This window comes from Hypanus sabinus, chromosome 1 (genome assembly GCF_030144855.1).
Source record: "Hypanus sabinus isolate sHypSab1 chromosome 1, sHypSab1.hap1, whole genome shotgun sequence".
Classification (NCBI taxonomy): Eukaryota; Metazoa; Chordata; class Chondrichthyes; order Myliobatiformes; family Dasyatidae; genus Hypanus; species Hypanus sabinus.
Genome location: NC_082706.1, coordinates 130,415,567 through 130,434,335, shown reverse-complemented (window position 1 = coordinate 130,434,335; position 18,769 = coordinate 130,415,567). Strand labels below are relative to the sequence as shown.

At 43.8% G+C, this 18,769-nt stretch overlaps 1 protein-coding gene across 1 annotated transcript in view; it reads left to right on the top strand.

Annotated features, from left to right (window-relative positions):
• LOC132397577 (piezo-type mechanosensitive ion channel component 2-like) overlaps positions 1-18,769 on the top strand; it is a 566,872-nt gene that overhangs the window by 312,707 nt on the left and 235,396 nt on the right. The window contains exon 4 of the mRNA XM_059976392.1: positions 10,024-10,066. Coding sequence (XP_059832375.1) covers positions 10,024-10,066 — 43 coding nt within the window. The remainder of the gene's footprint in view (positions 1-10,023; positions 10,067-18,769) is intronic.

Below are 18,769 nucleotides of genomic sequence, written 5' to 3'. Positions count from 1 at the left end.
AAGCATTCTGTGGGTTGTGCAGTTCCACGCTCCCTTTACAGTTTTAGTTTTGTTATCAATGTAAAGTGCAGCATCAAACTGGCTGTGATTCAGGGTATAGGCTGCAATTGCAACCCACCTTCTGAATGTGTAATCCACCCAGTAACTTGATGGAGGAGGGGCTGGCAAGCATATGGGATTACCCATGCGGAGACAGGCCCGTTACACAGTTTGGAGTGCAGCGCACTGACATGGACTCCAGTGGAAGTGCCTCTGGCTACCTTAGTCCAGCTTCCTCACACAATTTAGCCGGATTGCCTTTCAGGGTCCTGTTTTCTCTTTCAACTGCTTCAAGGGTGGTAAGTCGTACATACACTGTAAGGCTTTCATTAGTTCCTGTGTTACCTTGCCTGTGAAGTGTGAGCTGTTGTCCCCTCAAGATCTTTTCACGGATTCCAAACCTCAGAATAATCCCTGAGAAGATCTCGATGGCTAACACCTCACACTTCGCAGGCAAGGTACAGGTATCGATTATAACCGAGGTTTCCTATGCCAAACTCTGCCATCTTCATCAGGGATGATCCCTGGGCATGTCTAGTCTCGTGGTATTTATACCCCTGTCGTCCATTCCTCCTGATTGGTTAGTCCTCATCCAATTAGGTTTCCACTGTCCCCATCTTGTTTACAATGGAATTCCAGTTCTTACTTAAGAGTGAGATCTTCGTCTTGGTTAAAATTCTTTTCCTCCAATTTTATTTCAATAGCTTCCTTTACCAGGCAGTCCCAAAAGCCATTGGGGCGGCATGGTAGTTTTGTGCAGTTGAAGTCAATCCTATGGCCGTAGTGAGTGCAACGTTCTGCTACTGCCGATTTCTCTGAGTACTCAAATGACACATCCGTGCTCCTTGATGCGTGTTTCCGTCACGTGTCTCGTCTAGCCAATACACACTGGTCCTTGGGAATCCTGTAATGCCAGCTGACTGGAATCCCAGGCCGTCTTTGACCCATGTAAGCTGTGATTTGAGCTTCCTTTCAGGTTTGTGGAAGACGGGATAGAGCTAGGTTCCTCCTTGTTGTTAGGTTTCCTGCTTTTTCTGTCAGCTTTTTTAAGGGCCTGACTGATTTCCTTCTCGTAGCCATTTTGTAGGAACATCATGCGTAATCGTCTTATTTCCTCAGGGCGAATCTCTGAGTCTGAAATAGTTCTTGCATGGTTAGTCAAAGTAGAAAGAACCACTCTACGTTGGGAGGTGTGATGGTGGCTGTTATTGTTGAGGTATAAGTCCACGTGAGTGGGTTTCCGATAGATGCCGTGTCCGAGGCTACCATCTGGTTTGCGTCATATTAGAATGCCCAGGAATGGGAGGCACCCACTTCTCCATCTCCATTGTAAATTGAATGTTTGGATGCATACTGTCACGGAACTGTTGGAGTGCTGCAGTCTGAGGCCACACTATGAAGTTGTCATCGACGTATCTGAAGAAGTATTTTGGCATAAGGGTTATGAACTCAGAGCCCTCTCCTCAAAGTCCTCCATGTAGAAATTAGCAATTACTGGTGACAAGGGCGATCCCATGGCCACTTCGTCCATTTGCTTACAGTAGTTCCCCTTATAGAGGAAGTACGTTAGTGTGAGGGCAGATAGAAACACCAGAAGCCTAACAGTGAGGAGGAACCCATCACTACCGCGGTCTTCCTTGTATTTCCACAGCTTCTGGAAAGATCGCCAGGATACTGAAGAAATACTTGATTAATACCATCCACAAACCCATAAGGAAGCCCATTAGAAGAGTTAATTCATCATGTACACTGGGAATGTACTAGATCATTTTTCTAGGAATAAATTCTCATAAGAAGAGTTTAGTGACAGTTATCGCATCATTTCTATGAACTGGATATGTTTTTACTCACTGACAAGCACATAATTATAGCCCAGACATTTAGGTAATGGCACGAAGTCCATTTGGAGATGCATGTCCCCGGGGGAGGGTCCAACAGTGGCTGGTACCGGCAGTGATTTTCCAAATCATACAATTTGCCACTACTTTTCTCACTAAGGTTGGAATTACTGCACACATCACTCATTTTTGATCATACCCATCATTCTGTTTTTCCTGCATGTGTCAAATCATGTACATTAAAGGCATGCTGGTGGGGGGAGAGTGCCACAAAATCTCCGTTAGGGTGATACCAGATGCCCTGAGAGTCTTGCACACAGTGTGCTTTAATTATGAAATATTTTTGGCCTCCGGTGCATCACACTGAAATTGTTTAATTTGAAAGTGGAGTCAACACAAGGCACGTGAACCACAACTGTGTAGCCCAGAGTCAGCTTTTGAGACAAATTTATTGTATGGTAGGCTGCAGCCACAGCTCTCAACAACCAGGATAACCTTCAGCTACAGGGTCCAGATGAGTCCTGTCATAGGTGACTGCACAAGAGGCATTGCCATACTGTTGAGTAAGTACTGCTACAGAAAAAGCTCTGGTTTTGTGCTTACCATAATCTGGGAGTCCAAGGGCTGGTGTAGTCACCAGAGTTGTAAAGGACTTGTTGGTTTCAATCGACCACTTCAATTGGTCAAATTTTACTTTGAAATTTGACCTTGGAGCTGATGGTGAAGCAAAGTCCTGAAGTTGATTAAGTTCTACCATTGGCAATACCCGGTCATACCCAGGAAGTGGACAAGGTCCTTCTTGAGGAATAGTTTGGGCAAACTGATAATGGCCCTCATCCTTTTATCTGAAAGTAGGTGGCAGATCCCACTCAAGATGTGGCCCAAGTAATGGACTTTGGGTTGACAAAGCTGTAAATTTTGTCTTGACAACTTGTGGCCCTTGTCAGCCAGGGCCCAACAAAGCATTACTGAGTCCTATTAAGAGACTTGGTGATCCAGACAGCATAAAAGTAGATCATCTACATGTTGCAGGGGCATGGATTGAGATGGCAAAACTACATCTGCCAAGTCCTTCTGGAGAGTTTGTGAGAAGACGGTTGGGCTCTTGGTATATCCCTGTGGGAGGTGGGTCCAGGTATATTGTTTGCTTTGGTAGGTGAAAGAGAACAAATATTGGGGATCTGGGTGAATTGGGATTGGAAAAAAAATGGCACACGTAAGTCAGCAATGTACAATATTTACTGTTAGCAGGAATAGAACTAAGGAGTATAGCTGGGTTTGGAACCATGGTATCCAGATCTGTTAATAGCCCTCAGATAAGACCATAATTCCATACAGTATAGGAGCTGATTTAAGCCATTTGGCCCATTGAGTCTGCTCCACCATTTCATCATGGCTGATCCAATTTTCCTCTCAGCCCTAATCTCCTGCTTCCTCCCCGTATTCCTTCATGCCCTGGACAATCAAAAACCTATCAACCTCTGCCTTAAATATTCATAAAGACTTGGCCTCCACGGCTGCCTGTGGCAAAGAATTCCACAGATTCACCACTCTCTGGCTAAAGAAATTCTTCATATCTCTGCTCTAAAGGCTCTTTTTTGAGGCTGTGTCCTCTGGTCTTTGACTCTCCCACCATAGGAAACATACTCCCCACGTCCACTCTATCAAGGCCTTTCACCATTCAAATGGCTTCAATGAGGTCAGCCCTCATTCTTCTGAAGTCCAGTGAATAAAGGCCCGGAGCCATCAGATGCTCTTCATATGAGAAGCCATTCAATCCTGGAATCATTTTCATGAATCTCCTTTGAACACTCTTCAGTTTCAGCACATCCTTTCTAAGATAAGGGGCCCTAACCTGCTCACAATACTCCAAGTGAGGCCTCACCAGTGCTTTATAAAGTTTCAACATTACATCCTTGCTTTTATATTCTAAACCTCTTGAAATGAATACTAATATTGCATTTTACTTCCTCACCACTGTCTCAACCTGCAAATTAACCTTTAGGGAATCTTTCACAAGGACTCCCAAGACAACTTGCCCCTCAGTTTTTTCTATTTTCTCTCCATTTAAAAAATAGTCAACTGTTACATTTCTTCTACCAAAGCGCATCACCATGCACTTCCCGACGCTGTATTCCAGTGGTCCCCAACCACCGGGGCACAAAACAGTACCGGGCCGCAAAGCATGTGCTACCAGGCCATGAGGAAACGATATGATTTGGTGATATGAAACGATATGAGTCAGCAGCACCTGTCATGCCCACTGTTGGAACTTGAATGCACGCAAGGTCATTACCCACGCGTCATCCATGTCAGAGTGGAAAGAAGATCAACTCCTTGAGCTTGCAAATGACGGTGGGATGAAAAGTATGTTTGACATAACATCTCTACCTGAGATAGCCACGAAAGCACTGAAAACGTTGCTTCCATTTTCAACATAATATCTCTGCGAAGCGGGCTTTTCTGCAATGAATGCAACAAAAACTAAATTGCGGAATAGACTGGACGAAAGGAACCCCCTTTGAGTATCACTGTCTCCCATCACCCCTCGATGGGACCATCTTGTTGCAGGGAAACAAGCCCAGGGCTCCCACTGATTCAGCGATATTGGTGTGTTGCAATGATTTTGTATGTTCATGCGAGGAAAATATGTGCTGTGTGTTTAATATTCAATTTGTTAGATATACCCTTTTAAACAAAATTGAGTGTATTAGCCACTTATAAGTGACTTAGTTGACTTATCATCTATATTCCAGTGGTGATTAACAACGCGTTCGCGCCCCCCCCCCCCCCCCAACCAGTCGGTTGGTCCACAAGAATATTGTCAATATTAAACCAGTCTGCGGTGCAAAAAAAAAGATTGGGGACCCTTGCTGTATTCCAACTGCCATCTCTTTGCCTATTCTCCTAATTTTTCTAAGTCCTTCTGTAGCCTCTCTACTTCCTCAAAACTACCTGCCCCTCTACCTAACTTCATATCGTCTGCAAAATTGCAACAAAGCCATCAATTCCATCATCTAAATCATTGACGTATAACATAAAAAGAATTGGTCCCAACACAGACCTTGGACAAAATGGTAGGTGTCCTTTCCCAGCTTCTGCACTGGCAATGTACGTGTGTTATATGGACTCACTGTTGGAATGGCAATCCCCCTTTGCAGGAATGCTTCCAATATACGTGTAATGCCTTTCTCTGCCTCTGGGTCCTAGGGATGCTGAGGTTTGTGTGGGAGGGATTTTTTTAAATCCAATTGTACTTTCAAAGGTTCTGTAGACAGTCCTCAGTCCATGGTGTTTCTGGTAATTGAGCAAGCAAGTGCTTGGTTATTTCACCATCCCTTACCAAGGAGAAACTGGAGACTCAATGATCAAACTCACCCAGAATAGGAAATAAGGTTATTGTACATAAAAGCAATTGCCTGGGGAAATACTGAAAGAGTTCCCTCTAACTGGGCATAGTTAACCTCTGATGCCTTATGCAGGAGATGATCAACCATGGGTCCCAAGTCCCATGAGCGAATCGATGGAGCAATATAAAGGGGAATGTGTGGGCTCACTTTGAGTGGCATTTTTTAAAAAATGGTGCAACATCAGGTGGCAACTTTACAGCAGTAGGACCCACGCAGAGGGTAAAAATAACAAGAGGGAATGAATTAATCTTGGAGCAATTATTTCACTGTAGTTCAGGCCCTCTGCAGAATAATATGTCATACAGTGGACAGTTGTGCTCCGCTCAGACGTCAGGTGTGGATATTTCTCAAGCACTGAATGGGCCTCTGACGGTTCCAACAGTTGCTTAATCATAGTTAATGTATTAGCAGACAAATATTCATCAAGACTGGTCACTTCTGAACAGTCTTCTAGTAAAGCACAAATAATCTAGTCAACTGTCTCAGGCACCTGAAGTTGTGCCCCTTCTGGGGAGCATGCTCATATACATCCCAACTTATAAAGAAGGTTCCAGCCCAATAAATTAATCCATGATCTGGCTGCTATTAGAAACAGTTGTTTCCCTTCGTGTCCAAAGAAACTGATATGACCTTATGAGAAAGGGGTAGCAAAACTGACTGCCCCATGAGTCCCTCAACTTTTACTGATTCATCACTTAGAAGTGCTTATGGCCATTTGGAAGCATGGATTATAGAAAAAATGGCTCCAGTATCAATCAATAAGTCTACTTGTCGTCCATCTGCAGTCGAAGAGGAATGACGGGCTCAGAACTCTTTACCATGAGCAGGATTTGGGCATGACAAAGCTTGGGATGTTGTCCAAATGGATCTTTTTACAGTAAACTGAGTAGCCTGCTGCACAGTTCGCCGTGGAGGTGGAAGATGACTGGTTTCAAGACTGTAGCCTTTGCCAGGCTACCCAGAAACATAAAACAACTCCAGTGGGTAATTGTCTCTGGCAATGTTGTAAAACATTTAGTATTTTGTTTAACCTTTCCTCCTCCCACACAGGTTGCTGTGAATATTTATTTTAACCTCGTCTGTAGCCCTCACACAGTAACATTTACCAAGATGGACGTCCCACTTTAAGAGGGTAATCCAAGATACACACATTCCATGTAATCATCAACATTTTCATCTGTTCTCTGCATGACTCTGTGTACCTTATGCTCATCTACAAAGAATCTAGATTCTTCAATGCTTCTAGTAGATTAGCCTACAGGGTGTTTAGATCAACTTCCTGGGCCTGCCTTGGCCATTCAATATACTCTCTAACTTGTTTCCACTTAACTGTCCCCAAACAGGTGTCCATTACTACGTAAATGTCATCATCATTTGGAGTATGACATTTATGGAGCAGTTCCATTTTAGGGATAAATTTCTCTACATCCTCCTTGGGATTGGGAGTTAACTCTATTATAGCTTGTAATTCAAAGCTAGACTTATGGACTGTAAATTTCAACCAGGCACCTGTACAATGCTGGATATGTGTGTATAGGGTACAGACCCGCACTAGAGTCATGAGATCTGGTATATTCCGCCACCGGACCTTCATCTAGTGAACCAGTACCCCTTCCCGCACCCCATTGTTGATCTCTAACTTTTGAAGTGGTAGCTAAAATGTCTGGCAGTGCTGGCTGTGCTAACGGTCAGGAAGAGACTCCTGATGTGGCCTCGATGGTAATGGTAATTGGGGATACAAAGGATCATGGCCATCTTTAGATTCTTGTGCAGTTTGTTTAAGTTGGTTGTAGGATTAAGGTGGAAATTTGCAGAAAATGCAACAAAGTAGGGCACAAAGATAAATGACAGACAAAATAAATGAACTACACAGGGAAGTGAAAAAAGTAAAAAGCTGCCGTTTCAATAAGAGCACTAATCTGCATGATATTGATGAAAAATCTGATAGTGATGAGAATGACACAGATCAGGCTCGCCTTGAGATTAATAACATGAAAACTAATAGTAGAGTCCCGCTTGGTGTCGCAATAATGTCAGCGCCGGACTCCAGAGCGAAGTTTCCTGAGTTCGAATGCAAGTCACTTTGAGTGTCAAGCCAGCCACTCAGCCTCATGAAAACAAGAATAGCTTGCCACGGAAACACAGTCATGACGGTGCCCTGATAACTCCACTGCCGAGTTAAGGGCTATTTTTCTTCTTCTAATAATAGACAAGCAAAAACAAGACCAGCCATATGGCTTACATCAGAAGTGAAAGGAAGATTAATTAAAATGGAATTGAACACTGACTCAGCTGTTTCAGTTAATCTACAACATGAGTTCGAACAACATTTCAAAGGTACTGAACTGAAGCCTGTAGATAACCAACTAAGAACTTGTACTGGAGGAAAGATAACTCCTGTGTGAATGCCATTCGTAACACTGAAATATAACAACCAACAAGCCACATTGGCCTTGTATGTATTCGGGCCAGCATTATCAGGGTGTGACTGGCCGGGTCAACTACAACTTGACTGGAGATCCTTCCACCATTTATATACCACATCCCCTGCAACAGAGTGAAAGCAAATTAAGTAATATACTGGATGATGCTACAATTCTCTCCATGCTGCACACCATGAACCATTGCCCAACAGAGGGTAAACAGGTGTTGGTGCCAGCCTCTGTGCCTCTGCTAGAAAGCATATGGGACCAAGTAAGAACCATGCTGCTCAGAGGAACCATGACAGAGATGAAAGTGGTGGTCAGACTAGAACAATTTTTGTAGGCAGCGTATCTGAGAAAGCTTCTGATACATTAATCAGGCAGTTACCTGTGAAATGTAGGTTAGTATTAAGCTGGAAGAGAGTTCAAAAGAGCTTCACAAAAGCTGCAAGTATTTGGCTTTTGTGAGAATAATGAACCAGAATCTATTCAGGTTATTGCATGAACAAGAGACAAAAAGCTGCTTGTAAAAGAAGATGCAAAGGCTGGATGAATGGAAGGTTAAAAAGAGAGTTATCATTGGAGATGTGAAAACAGAGGATTTGTCAGGCGATGTTGAGGATCAGGAGACCAGGAAGAGAGATCATATTGTAAAGGGATCAATAGAAGGAAATAGAGAATACTCCAGTGATTTAAATTTGTCTTTCCTAGATCAAGATGCACATCCTAGAAAGAAGAAAAAGGAGAGCAGAGAGACTGTTCATGTTAAAGTATGTGAACTATTGACCTGTTAAAGGGAAAATAAAACAATAAACGCTAGGTCAAAACAGGGTCATTAACTAAAACTCTCAAAAGGAAAATGAAGCCTACACTGCGACTGAAAAGAACATCTAAACATTAAACGAATACTGCTAGTCTTCAGAGTCAGTTGATTTGAAAGTCCAATTTCTCAGGGAAGGCTGAATGTAAAACAGCAGGGGAGCATTGCTATGCTCTGTCCAAGTCTCGACAAGCACTATAATGACAATAATGGAGTTAAATACTATCACTATTAAATAATAATTACCTGACACGTGCAAATTCACAAGCACAATTGCCATATCTACTGTACTGCCAAATCTGTGGTTGTGACAGTGAGAACGTGGTAGCAACAGTTACATTTAAGAAGCACCCAGATCAGCACTGGAATAGTCAAGACATTGTAGGTTTTGGGCCAAGTGTTAGTAATTGGAATTATTGATTGTCGATGTGAACAAAGTGAGCAGAAGTGTTATTTTTACACTCACTGGCTCTAGTTTTGTACTCAGCCCATCATTGTTCTGATTATGTAGGAATGGGCTACAGTTAGAGTAGTGTAGAAAAATGCTGCAGAGAGCATGTTTCAAAGAAAGATTTGCAGATATGTAGCATCCCTTTAATGCCTTTAAAAACGTTCCAGAGCGTTTTAGTGCCAAGAAGTGAAGCCACTATTACAATGCAGGAAATTCAAAATTATAATTAAACAAGAATTTCTATTCAAATTTCCAAATGTCAGCGAGCTTTCATTAGAAGTGAAAATGTAAATGCCAACATTGTTTTTGAAATCTTGTACAAAAAATGGTGCTTTGCAAAAACTGGATATAGCTGTTGTTGACATCCAAGTGTTTTTCATGAGGGCAAAATTAAGCTGGAAAATTTGAAATCAAGCATTTTAATATGTATGAATACTCAGTCCAATGAAAAAAATCCAAGTGAAAATTAGTTCAATATGACACCTTGCTGGTTAGACAATACTGTACCAAATGGGGTGCATTTGTCTGAAGCACGAAATTATAAATGTAATTGAGTTTTGAGGAAACAACTGGTTTCTCTTTCTACAGATGCTCCTTGATGGGCTGAGTTCTTCCAGCATTACTGTTTTTGATACAGATTCAAACATTTGCAGTGTTATTGCTTTTCATAAAATGTAACTGGCTGGGCAGAAGATTTAGCTGTCAACCGTTCTATGCTGCTGTTGAAGTCAAAAGTAGACATGCAGCAAACACGGAGAATAAGCACAGCTACTATAACACTTCACAAACAAACTGCCTGATAGGTATCTTGAAACAATTTAAATATACTCACTACTCTTCTTAGGACAATTCTTTTGGTAGTATATTAGGGGACTAACAAAGGTGTACTATGGAATGTATTTTTATGAGAAAAATAAAAGGACAATTTGCCACATAATCACAAGGCTTTAAAATTGGTATTTTTATTGGTTTGTATTGCATTTTATTGAATCCTCCACATAATAACTATCAGAATTAATTATGTCATGTTTTATTTTATTAGGTACGGATTGGGAAAAGACCTTCAGACAGTTAGGATTTGAAAGGTGAGTATTTGCTATTGCTATTATTATCGTGTTAATAGAAAACTAAAAAATTGCACCTGTGTCTTTACAGTGTATTGCTTGAAGTTATTGAACAGACCATTTTAGGGGAATATACACAAGATGATGAATTTTCTGATTATCAACTGCCCAACTCAGCATCTGTTGTAAATTAATTTTGTTTTATTTGTATACTACATTTATCCAATAAATAGATCATTATAATTGCAGATTTGTTACAATTTATAGAAATTAATCTATCAGTAGTGAAAATGTTTAGATTGACTAGATAGATTCAGATTCACTGACAGAATGCAGACTCAGGCTAGACCGGATAATTTTGAAAACACTGGTTTCGTGTAAAAACAATAGGCATCCACACTATGCGTTTTTGAAAATATCTCTATCTACACTGAAACGGAGATTTTGGCGAATCTCCTCCTCCTGCGCATTCGCAGGACACATCTACCGAAAACAAGCAACATGTTTGGTGTCGAATCTCGCCGTAAAAGTGCGCATTTGTGTAGTTACAGACCAGAAAAACTTCAAACGACAGACAGCTGTTGGCTCTCATGCAGGAGAACTTAAAACTAAAAAAAAACAAATACCAGAGTGTACGGAGGGAACCGACAGGGAATTCACGGACTGTATGACCCAGCTGACAACGAACATTGAAAAACTGACTAACTCTGTTGCATTAATAAAGTATCTTGTTAAATGTATAAAACATGTCTGCATCAGTGTTATCTTGTATTTCCATACAATGTTACATTAGGCTGTTACACATCTATTGTCAGAGAAGTACTTGCATAAATTGGTAAACCACCTTCATACGAGCAAGGACAGAAAACAGCAAAGTGAGTACAGTATACTTATTTATTCAGTAAGTTATGGGTCAATGTATTTGGTGAGTACATTTCTAACTCTTCTGGCTTCAGTCTCATTGCCATCTGTTCTGAAATTGTTAGGTTGTGTTCAAGAAAACAATGAAATAGCGCACTGCCATCTGACAGCATTTTCAAAAGTCTCCGGTTGCTCCGTCCACACTGATCTGCCCAAGCAGCATTTTCAAAAATACCCACTCTGGAAAACATTTCTGAAAAGCTCCGGTTTTGGGGGATGAAAATGCCATTTTAGTGTGGATGGAGGGTAAAAACAAAGAGAAAAAGCTTTGGTTACGGATTTATCTGGCATAGTGTGGATGTAGCCTAACTTTGAAGAGAGGACAGTGTCTCTAACACATTTTAGCGCAGAATCTCTCTTCACATCTCAATTAAATTCAAACCTAAGGTGGGAAACCTCAGTGTTTTTTGTGATGTAGATTTCTAATCCCATGCTCTGGACTACCAAAAAGTCAATAATAGCATGTAATAACTTTCATGCAGAGAAAGCTCAAAGGCCAATGATGTATATTATTGTAGCCTTTAACTTACAGCAATTTGTTACAGAATACAAAGAGGCTGAAGGACCAATGATTTGGTTAGATTTCTTCATAGAAACCATTTGCCCTAATCCCATTTTCATTGACTTTTCATGTACCCATTTACTCTGCTTGCACTACAAATCTCCATCTAATACTTTAATACTTTTCAGTGCTGTGAATGTACGAGACTTTATGTGAATATCAGTTGATCTTAAAACTGTGTGAAGGATTTTTTCTCTACTATACTAATGCTCTAGGTATTGTGCAAATTCAGAACTTCCAACTGTTTGCAGCGTGAAGAAAATAATCTTAAACTCTGGATTACATTTAAGCAATAAGTACAAAAAGTGCTGGAAATATGCAATAGGTCTGGCAACATCTGTAGAGGGAGGAAGAGAGTTAAAGTTTCAGGTCGGTAGCTCTTCATCTGTTCGGTATAGTATAGATAAGAATTAATGAGGGAGTTACATACCTGAGACATTAGCTCTAGTTCTCTTCCTGCAAAATTCTGCTTGATATGTTAAGTATTTCTAGCACTTTCAATTTTTATCTCAGATTTCCAGCATTAGTAATTTTTGCTTTTCTGTTCTTAAGCAACGTTTAGTATTAAACAACGAAAGGGTTTTTAATCCATGGTTTGTTTTGGAAGAGAGAATAAAATTGAATAATGCTAATTTTTAATATTGTAGCATGTAAATTAAAATTTACTGAATTAAAGATTTGTTTCATTAACTTGTGTATTTTCAGATATAGCTCTATCATGTCATTATCTTCTTTTTCCTCTGAAATGGACTTAGCTCAGTGCTTGATATTTCTCCCCATAAAATGAAACACCGTGGTTAACTTTTATGAAGCATTATAATTGCTTGGCAAAGGCAAGTAAAGTTAAGCTTCCAAATCTTACCCAGATTTTAATTCCTCCTCAAACCAAACCTGCTGTCATTTGATAGTTAGACAAATCCTAATCCTCCTTTGGTCAATCCTTGGAATTCTCTGTCCAAAGCACTGTAGATACTAGCTCAAGAGAAGTATTTACAGTAGAAGTTGAGAATTTTTGAAAGATTGGGGAATTAAAGACTGTGGTATCTAGGTCAGAGAATGAGTTAAGGGCTGATGTAGATCAGCGGTGATTATATGGAATGCTGAGACAGGTTGGAAGGGCTGAGTGACTTGTTCTCTTGTACTCTTTTGTTTTATATTTTTCCCCATTTTATCAAGAACCAGGGTGACCATTGGGGAAAGGAAAGAATAAGGAAATAGCTAATATAGTTAGCGCGGACATAAATGATAGATGTGAAAGCAAAGGCCAAAGAATGAAAATGCTGGTACTTTGAGAAACAAAGTTCAAGAGTTACTAAAAATCTAAAATGAAAGATAATATTGCTAATTCTAGAATTATATCACCTGTTCTTGAAGCTTAACAGGGTAAATGTGGTGTTGATATTTCCAGCGATTGAGGTACTGAGATCTAAGGCTCATAAGAGTAGGTGCTGGCCATTCATGAGGAGAAATTTCTTCACTCAAGGGATTGTGAATCTTTAGAAGTCTTAACCCAAGAGGGTTGTGAATGCTGAGTTGCTGCACATATTCTACTCAGGGAGATCAATACGTTTTAGATATTAAGATAATTAAGACACATGGGTTCAGTACAGGAAAATAGAGCTAAGATAAAGAATGAGTTGTTGAATTGTATGTAAACTATATATTGAATAGTATATAAAATGATATTGGGTAGAGAGTCTGAATCTTTATTCCGGAGTGGAAATGTGAAATATGAGAGGGCACAGCTTTAAGTTGGGAGGGGAAAATTTAAGGAAGATTACCAACACTATATTTCTACACATTGGTAGATACCTAAAACCTGCTGCCAGGGAGGTGGTGGAAGCAGATGCAAAGCAACGTTTGAGATACATTTAGATAGGAACATGAACTGGCAGGACAGTAGGGTTAGTTTTAGTTTACATCTTGGTAGGTTGAGGGGTCTGTTTCTGTGCTGTACTAGTCTATGAATAGAAGAGCAAGTGTGAGAGTTGTCTGTTCCTGCCTCTCTTTCTTACGGAAGGGAGTTAAAGAGGTTGAAAAAGGCAATATCAGAGTTGGAACCTTAGCATCTGAATGTGTGGCCACCAACGGTGGAGCAGTGCGATTGCAGAAGGATAAGAACCAGATTTATAAAAATGGGAAAGATATCAGAGCATCTGACATTGGTGATGGATAGCTTGTCAATGAGGATTCTGAGGGATAGGATCTACCAATATTTGGAAAGGCAGGGTGGGAAGTCAAATCTGGCAAATCTCATAGAGTTCTTCAAGAAGGCACATAATATCATAAGGGGCACAGGCAGGGTGAAAAACAGAGCCTATTTCCCAGAGAGCACTAAGTGCAAGAGATCATATATTTCAGAGGGACATCAGATGCAGTTTTTTCATTCAAGTGGGGATGCGTATTTGGAATGAGCTGCCAAGTTGAGGCAGGTACGTCAGCAATGTTTAAAAACCATCTAGATTCTGCAGATTTGTCACCAGCTTTGATTCAGCTAGCAACAGTGGTGTAATCACCACACATAAATATGTCATTGGAGTTGTGCTTTGCCTCACAGTCATAAGTATCAAGTGTGAAGGGGGCTAAACACATAGCATTGTGGTGCTTTTGTGTTGATGGAGATTGTGGAGGAGATGTTGCCAATCCAAACTGACTGGGGTCTGCAAGTGAGGAAATCAAGAATCCAATTACACAACAAGCTATTGAGGCCAATGTCTTGAAGCTTATTGATTAGTTTTGAGGGAAAGGTTGTATTGAATGATGAGTTGTAGTTCATTAAAAGTATCCTGATGTATATATCGTTATAGTCCAGATGTCCAGGATTGAATGCAGTGCCAATGAAATGGTATATATGGACCTGTTATGCTAGTTGGTAAATTGGAGCAGATCCAAGTTGTTTCTCAGGCAGTAGCTGACATGTTTTATCACCAACCTCTCAAAACACTTCATCACAGTGTATGTAAGATGTGCTATGACGTGTAATCATTGAGGCAGGTTGCCATATCCTTTCTAGTCACTGATATAATTGAAATTGAAAACCCAGCAAGTTTGAGTTTTAAAACTCCTACAAATTCTGAGGGAAGTGAACAGAAGAGTAAATGAGGGAAGATAACAGGGTGCAATTATTGTGTTCAGTATGCACAAAGAACAAGTAATTTGAGAAACGTGAAGGGGAATTGAGGTAGGAAAGATTACCTATAGCAATAATGTTACAAAACAAATAGTAAAAGATTAAAAGGTGTAGGTGAGTGGAAACTTGAGCATAATCATCTCTAGATTACAAGAAAGTAACCAAGTATTGTGCAATGCTATCCGTAGGGTTGTGAAGTGTTGTATTATAGCTGTATTATGGTGAACTGCCACACTGTTTCCCCTGAACCTATTGAATTGTACTTCTGTATTCCATGAATTCCAGTTCATTGGGCAATCAGTTAATCAGGGCAGCCGTTTATGTTAGACAACACTGTGGTGAACTATGTGCCTGTCGGGACACGCCCCTGCTGACTGCTCCTGTGGCTCCTCCCACAGGCCCCTGTATAAAGGAGACCTGCGGCCTGACGCTCGGCCTCAGTCTCCAGGACCTTGTATGATAGACACTCACTCCTGGTTCCTTCTTCCAGTCAATAAAAGCCGATATCTCGCCTACGTCTCAGTGTGAGTTATTGATGGTGCATCAATTTTATTGACTGGAAGTTTTAAAACATGGAACCCGTTTTGCGTCCGGACCGGTTGGATTTGGACCCTCAAGACCCTGACGCAGCTCTCGCTTTTGAACACTGGCTTGCATGCTTCCAATCGTACTTGGCGGAGCTTCGTGCGACTGAACCCGCCGTTATGCACAGAATCCTACTCTCGAGGGTCACCCCCAAAGTTTACTCCTTTATCCGGGACCTGCCGACCTACGAAGGGGCACTGGACGCCCTCAAACGACAGTACCTGCGGCCGGTGAACACCGTCTACGCAAGACATCGCTTAGCTACCCGGCAACAGCGGCCTGGCGAATCGTGCGCTGAGTTTCTCCGAGCACTACAGACACTCGTCCGAGCTTGTGACTGCAAGACGCTCACGGCAGAACAGCATGCGGAGCTGCTGGTGCGAGACGCCTTTGTGACGGGACTGAGGTCAGTGTACATGCGCCAGCGGCTGCTGGAGAACTCGGATCTTACCTTAAGCTCGGCGATAGAGAAGGCCAACGCTCTAGAAGCTGCGCGGCATAACGCCGACGCTGTCCAGTCGCGCGATTCCCCGCCGGTTTCGTGGACGCCTCAGACCCCGCCACCGCCGGCTCCCGGGAGCGAATTCGCCAACGCCGCCGCCAGTCGCCATTCCACGAGCTCCCCGACCCTGACCATGGCTGTGGCCCGTCAGAAACTCGTGCTTTGTTATTTCTGTGGCCAAAAGAAACATCCTCGACAACGCTGTCCAGCGCGAGAAGCGACCTGCTCCAGCTGCGGAAAGCGGGGCCACTTCGCCAAGGTCTGTAAGTCTCAACCTCGAGCGGAGTGCAGCGCTGCGGGTGAAACGTGGGGGCCGCCATCTTGCATGCCGGGATGTGGGCGGCCATCTTTGTCGACGTCAGCACGCCCCGCCCCCGATCCTCGGATGCTGACCGGGTACCCCAGATGTGAGCGGCCATCTTTGTCGGCGTCAGCACGCCCCGCCCCCGACCCTCCGATGCTGACCGGGTACCCCGACGGCGATCCAACTCTGGCCACTGTGACTCTCGACCAAAGCGCCCCACACCAGCTTGCAAGATCCATGATGGACATCCAGGTGGAGGGGCATTGGACTGGATGCCTGTTTGACACGGGCAGCACTGGGAGTTTTATTCACCCGGACACAGTGCAACGCTGCGGACTTGCAACGCGGCCGGTCAGTCGGAGGTTCCATTTGGCCTCTGGGTCGCAGTCCGCAGACATCCGGGCGGGTTGTGTAGCGACTTTGGTGGTGCAAGGCACAGTATATCAGGACTTTGAACTGCTGGTCATGCCTAATCTGTGTGCACCTGTGCTATTGGGGCTGGACTTCCAGAGCCATCTCGAAAGTGTGACTATGGTATACGACGGGCCCCTCCCACCACTCACTGTCAAGAATCCTCAGTTTTGTGGGACTTCTTCACATACCCCGCTACTGACCACACACACACACGGACACACACATCCCATCCAGAACCAGGCCAACAGCTGCGCTACCGACACTTGCAGCCTCTCCACTCTCAAGATCCCTCCCCCACCGCTGTTCGCCAACCTGACCCCCGACTGTAAACCTGTGGCAACCAAAAGCAGGAGGTACAGCGCGGGGGACCGGGCCTTCATTCGGTCGGAGGTGCAGCGGCTGCTCAGGGAGGGGATCATTGAGCCGAGCACAAGCCCTTGGAGGGCCCAGGTGGTTGTTGTTCGGACTGGGCAGAAAAATAGGATGGTGGTGGACTATAGTCAAACCATCAATAGGTTTACGCAGCTTGACGCATACCCCCTACCCCGCATCGCGGATATGGTCAACCAGATTGCTCAGTATAAGGTGTACTCGACAATAGATCTGAAATCCGCTTATCACCAGCTCCCCATCTGCCCAGAGGACCGCCCCTACACCGCCTTCGAGGCGGGCGGCCGGCTCTATCACTTCCTGCGCGTCCCTTTCGGTGTCACGAATGGTGTCTCTGTCTTCCAGAGGGAAATGGACCGGATGGTGGACCAGTACCAACTGCAGGCCACATTTCCCTATCTGGATAACATCACCATCTGTGGTCATGACAGGCCAGATCATGACGCCAACCTCCAACGGTTTCTCCAAGTGGCCGCAGCTCTGAACCTTACTTATAACAGGGACAAGTGTGCTTTTGGTACCACCCGCCTTGCTATACTTGGGTATGTCGTGGAAAACGGGGTTATTGGGCCTGATCCCGAACGTATGCGCCCCCTGTTAGAGCTCCCTCTTCCCACCACTCTCAAGGCCCTCAGACGGTGCCTGGGGTTTTTTTCCTATTACGCCCAATGGGTCCCCCATTACGCAGACAAGGCTCGCCCCCTGGTCAAGTCTACCTCGTTTCCCCTCTCTGCTGAGGCCTGCGCGGCCTTCAACTGCATTAAAGCGGACATTGCCAAAGCTACGATGCATGCAGTGGACGAGACCGCTCCCTTCCAAGTGGAGTGTGATGCCTCCGATTTCGCTCTGGCTGCTACCCTTAATCAGGAAGGCAGACCAGTAGCATTCTTTTCTCGCACCCTCCAAGGCTCTGAAATTCGGCACTCCGCGGTGGAGAAAGAAGCCCAGGCCATAGTGGAGGCTGTTAGGCACTGGAGGCACTATCTTGCTGGCAAAAGATTCACTGTGCTGACCGACCAGCGCTCGGTTGCGTTCCTGTTCAGCAACCAACAGCGGGGCAAGATCAAAAATGATAAGATTTTGCGGTGGAGGATAGAACTCTCCACCTACACCTATGATATCCTGTACCGGCCTGGCAGACTCAATGAGCCCCCTGATGCCCTATCCCGGGGAACATGTGCTAGCACACAGCTCGACCAGCTGTACGCCCTTCATGCACAACTTTGCCATCCGGGGGTCACCCGATTTTACCATTTTGTGAAAGCTCGGAACCTGCCGTACTCCCTGGAGGACATCAGGACGATGACCAGGGACTGCCAAATTTGTGCCGAGTGCAAACCGCACTTCTACTGTCCTGACACGGCACAACTTGTCAAGGCCACCCGCCCTTTTGAACGCCTGAGTGTTGACTTTAAGGGCCCCCTTCCCTCCACTGACCGCAATGTCTATTTTCTCAGTGTTATTGACGAGTTCTCACGGTTCCCCTTTGCCATCCCCTGCCCCGACACCACTGCCACGTCCGTCATAAAAGCCCTGCGCCAGCTCTTCACTCTGTTCGGGTATCCCTGCTATATCCACAGTGATAGAGGGTCCTCCTTTATGAGTGAGGAGCTGCGCCAGTACTTGCTAGCTAGGGGCATTGCTACCAGTCGGACCACGAGTTATAATCCCCGGGGTAATGGCCAGGTAGAGCGGGAGAATGCCACAGTGTGGAAGGCCACACTTTTAGCCCTTAAGTCCAAAGGGTTGCCGGTCTCTCGATGGCAGGAGGTCCTCCCTGAGGCACTGCACTCTATCCGCTCTCTGTTATGTACGTCCACCAATGCCACCCCTCACGAACGCCTATTCTCTTTTCCCAGGAAGTCTGTCACTGGGACCACCCTACCAGTTTGGCTGACGTCCCCGGGGCCAGTGCT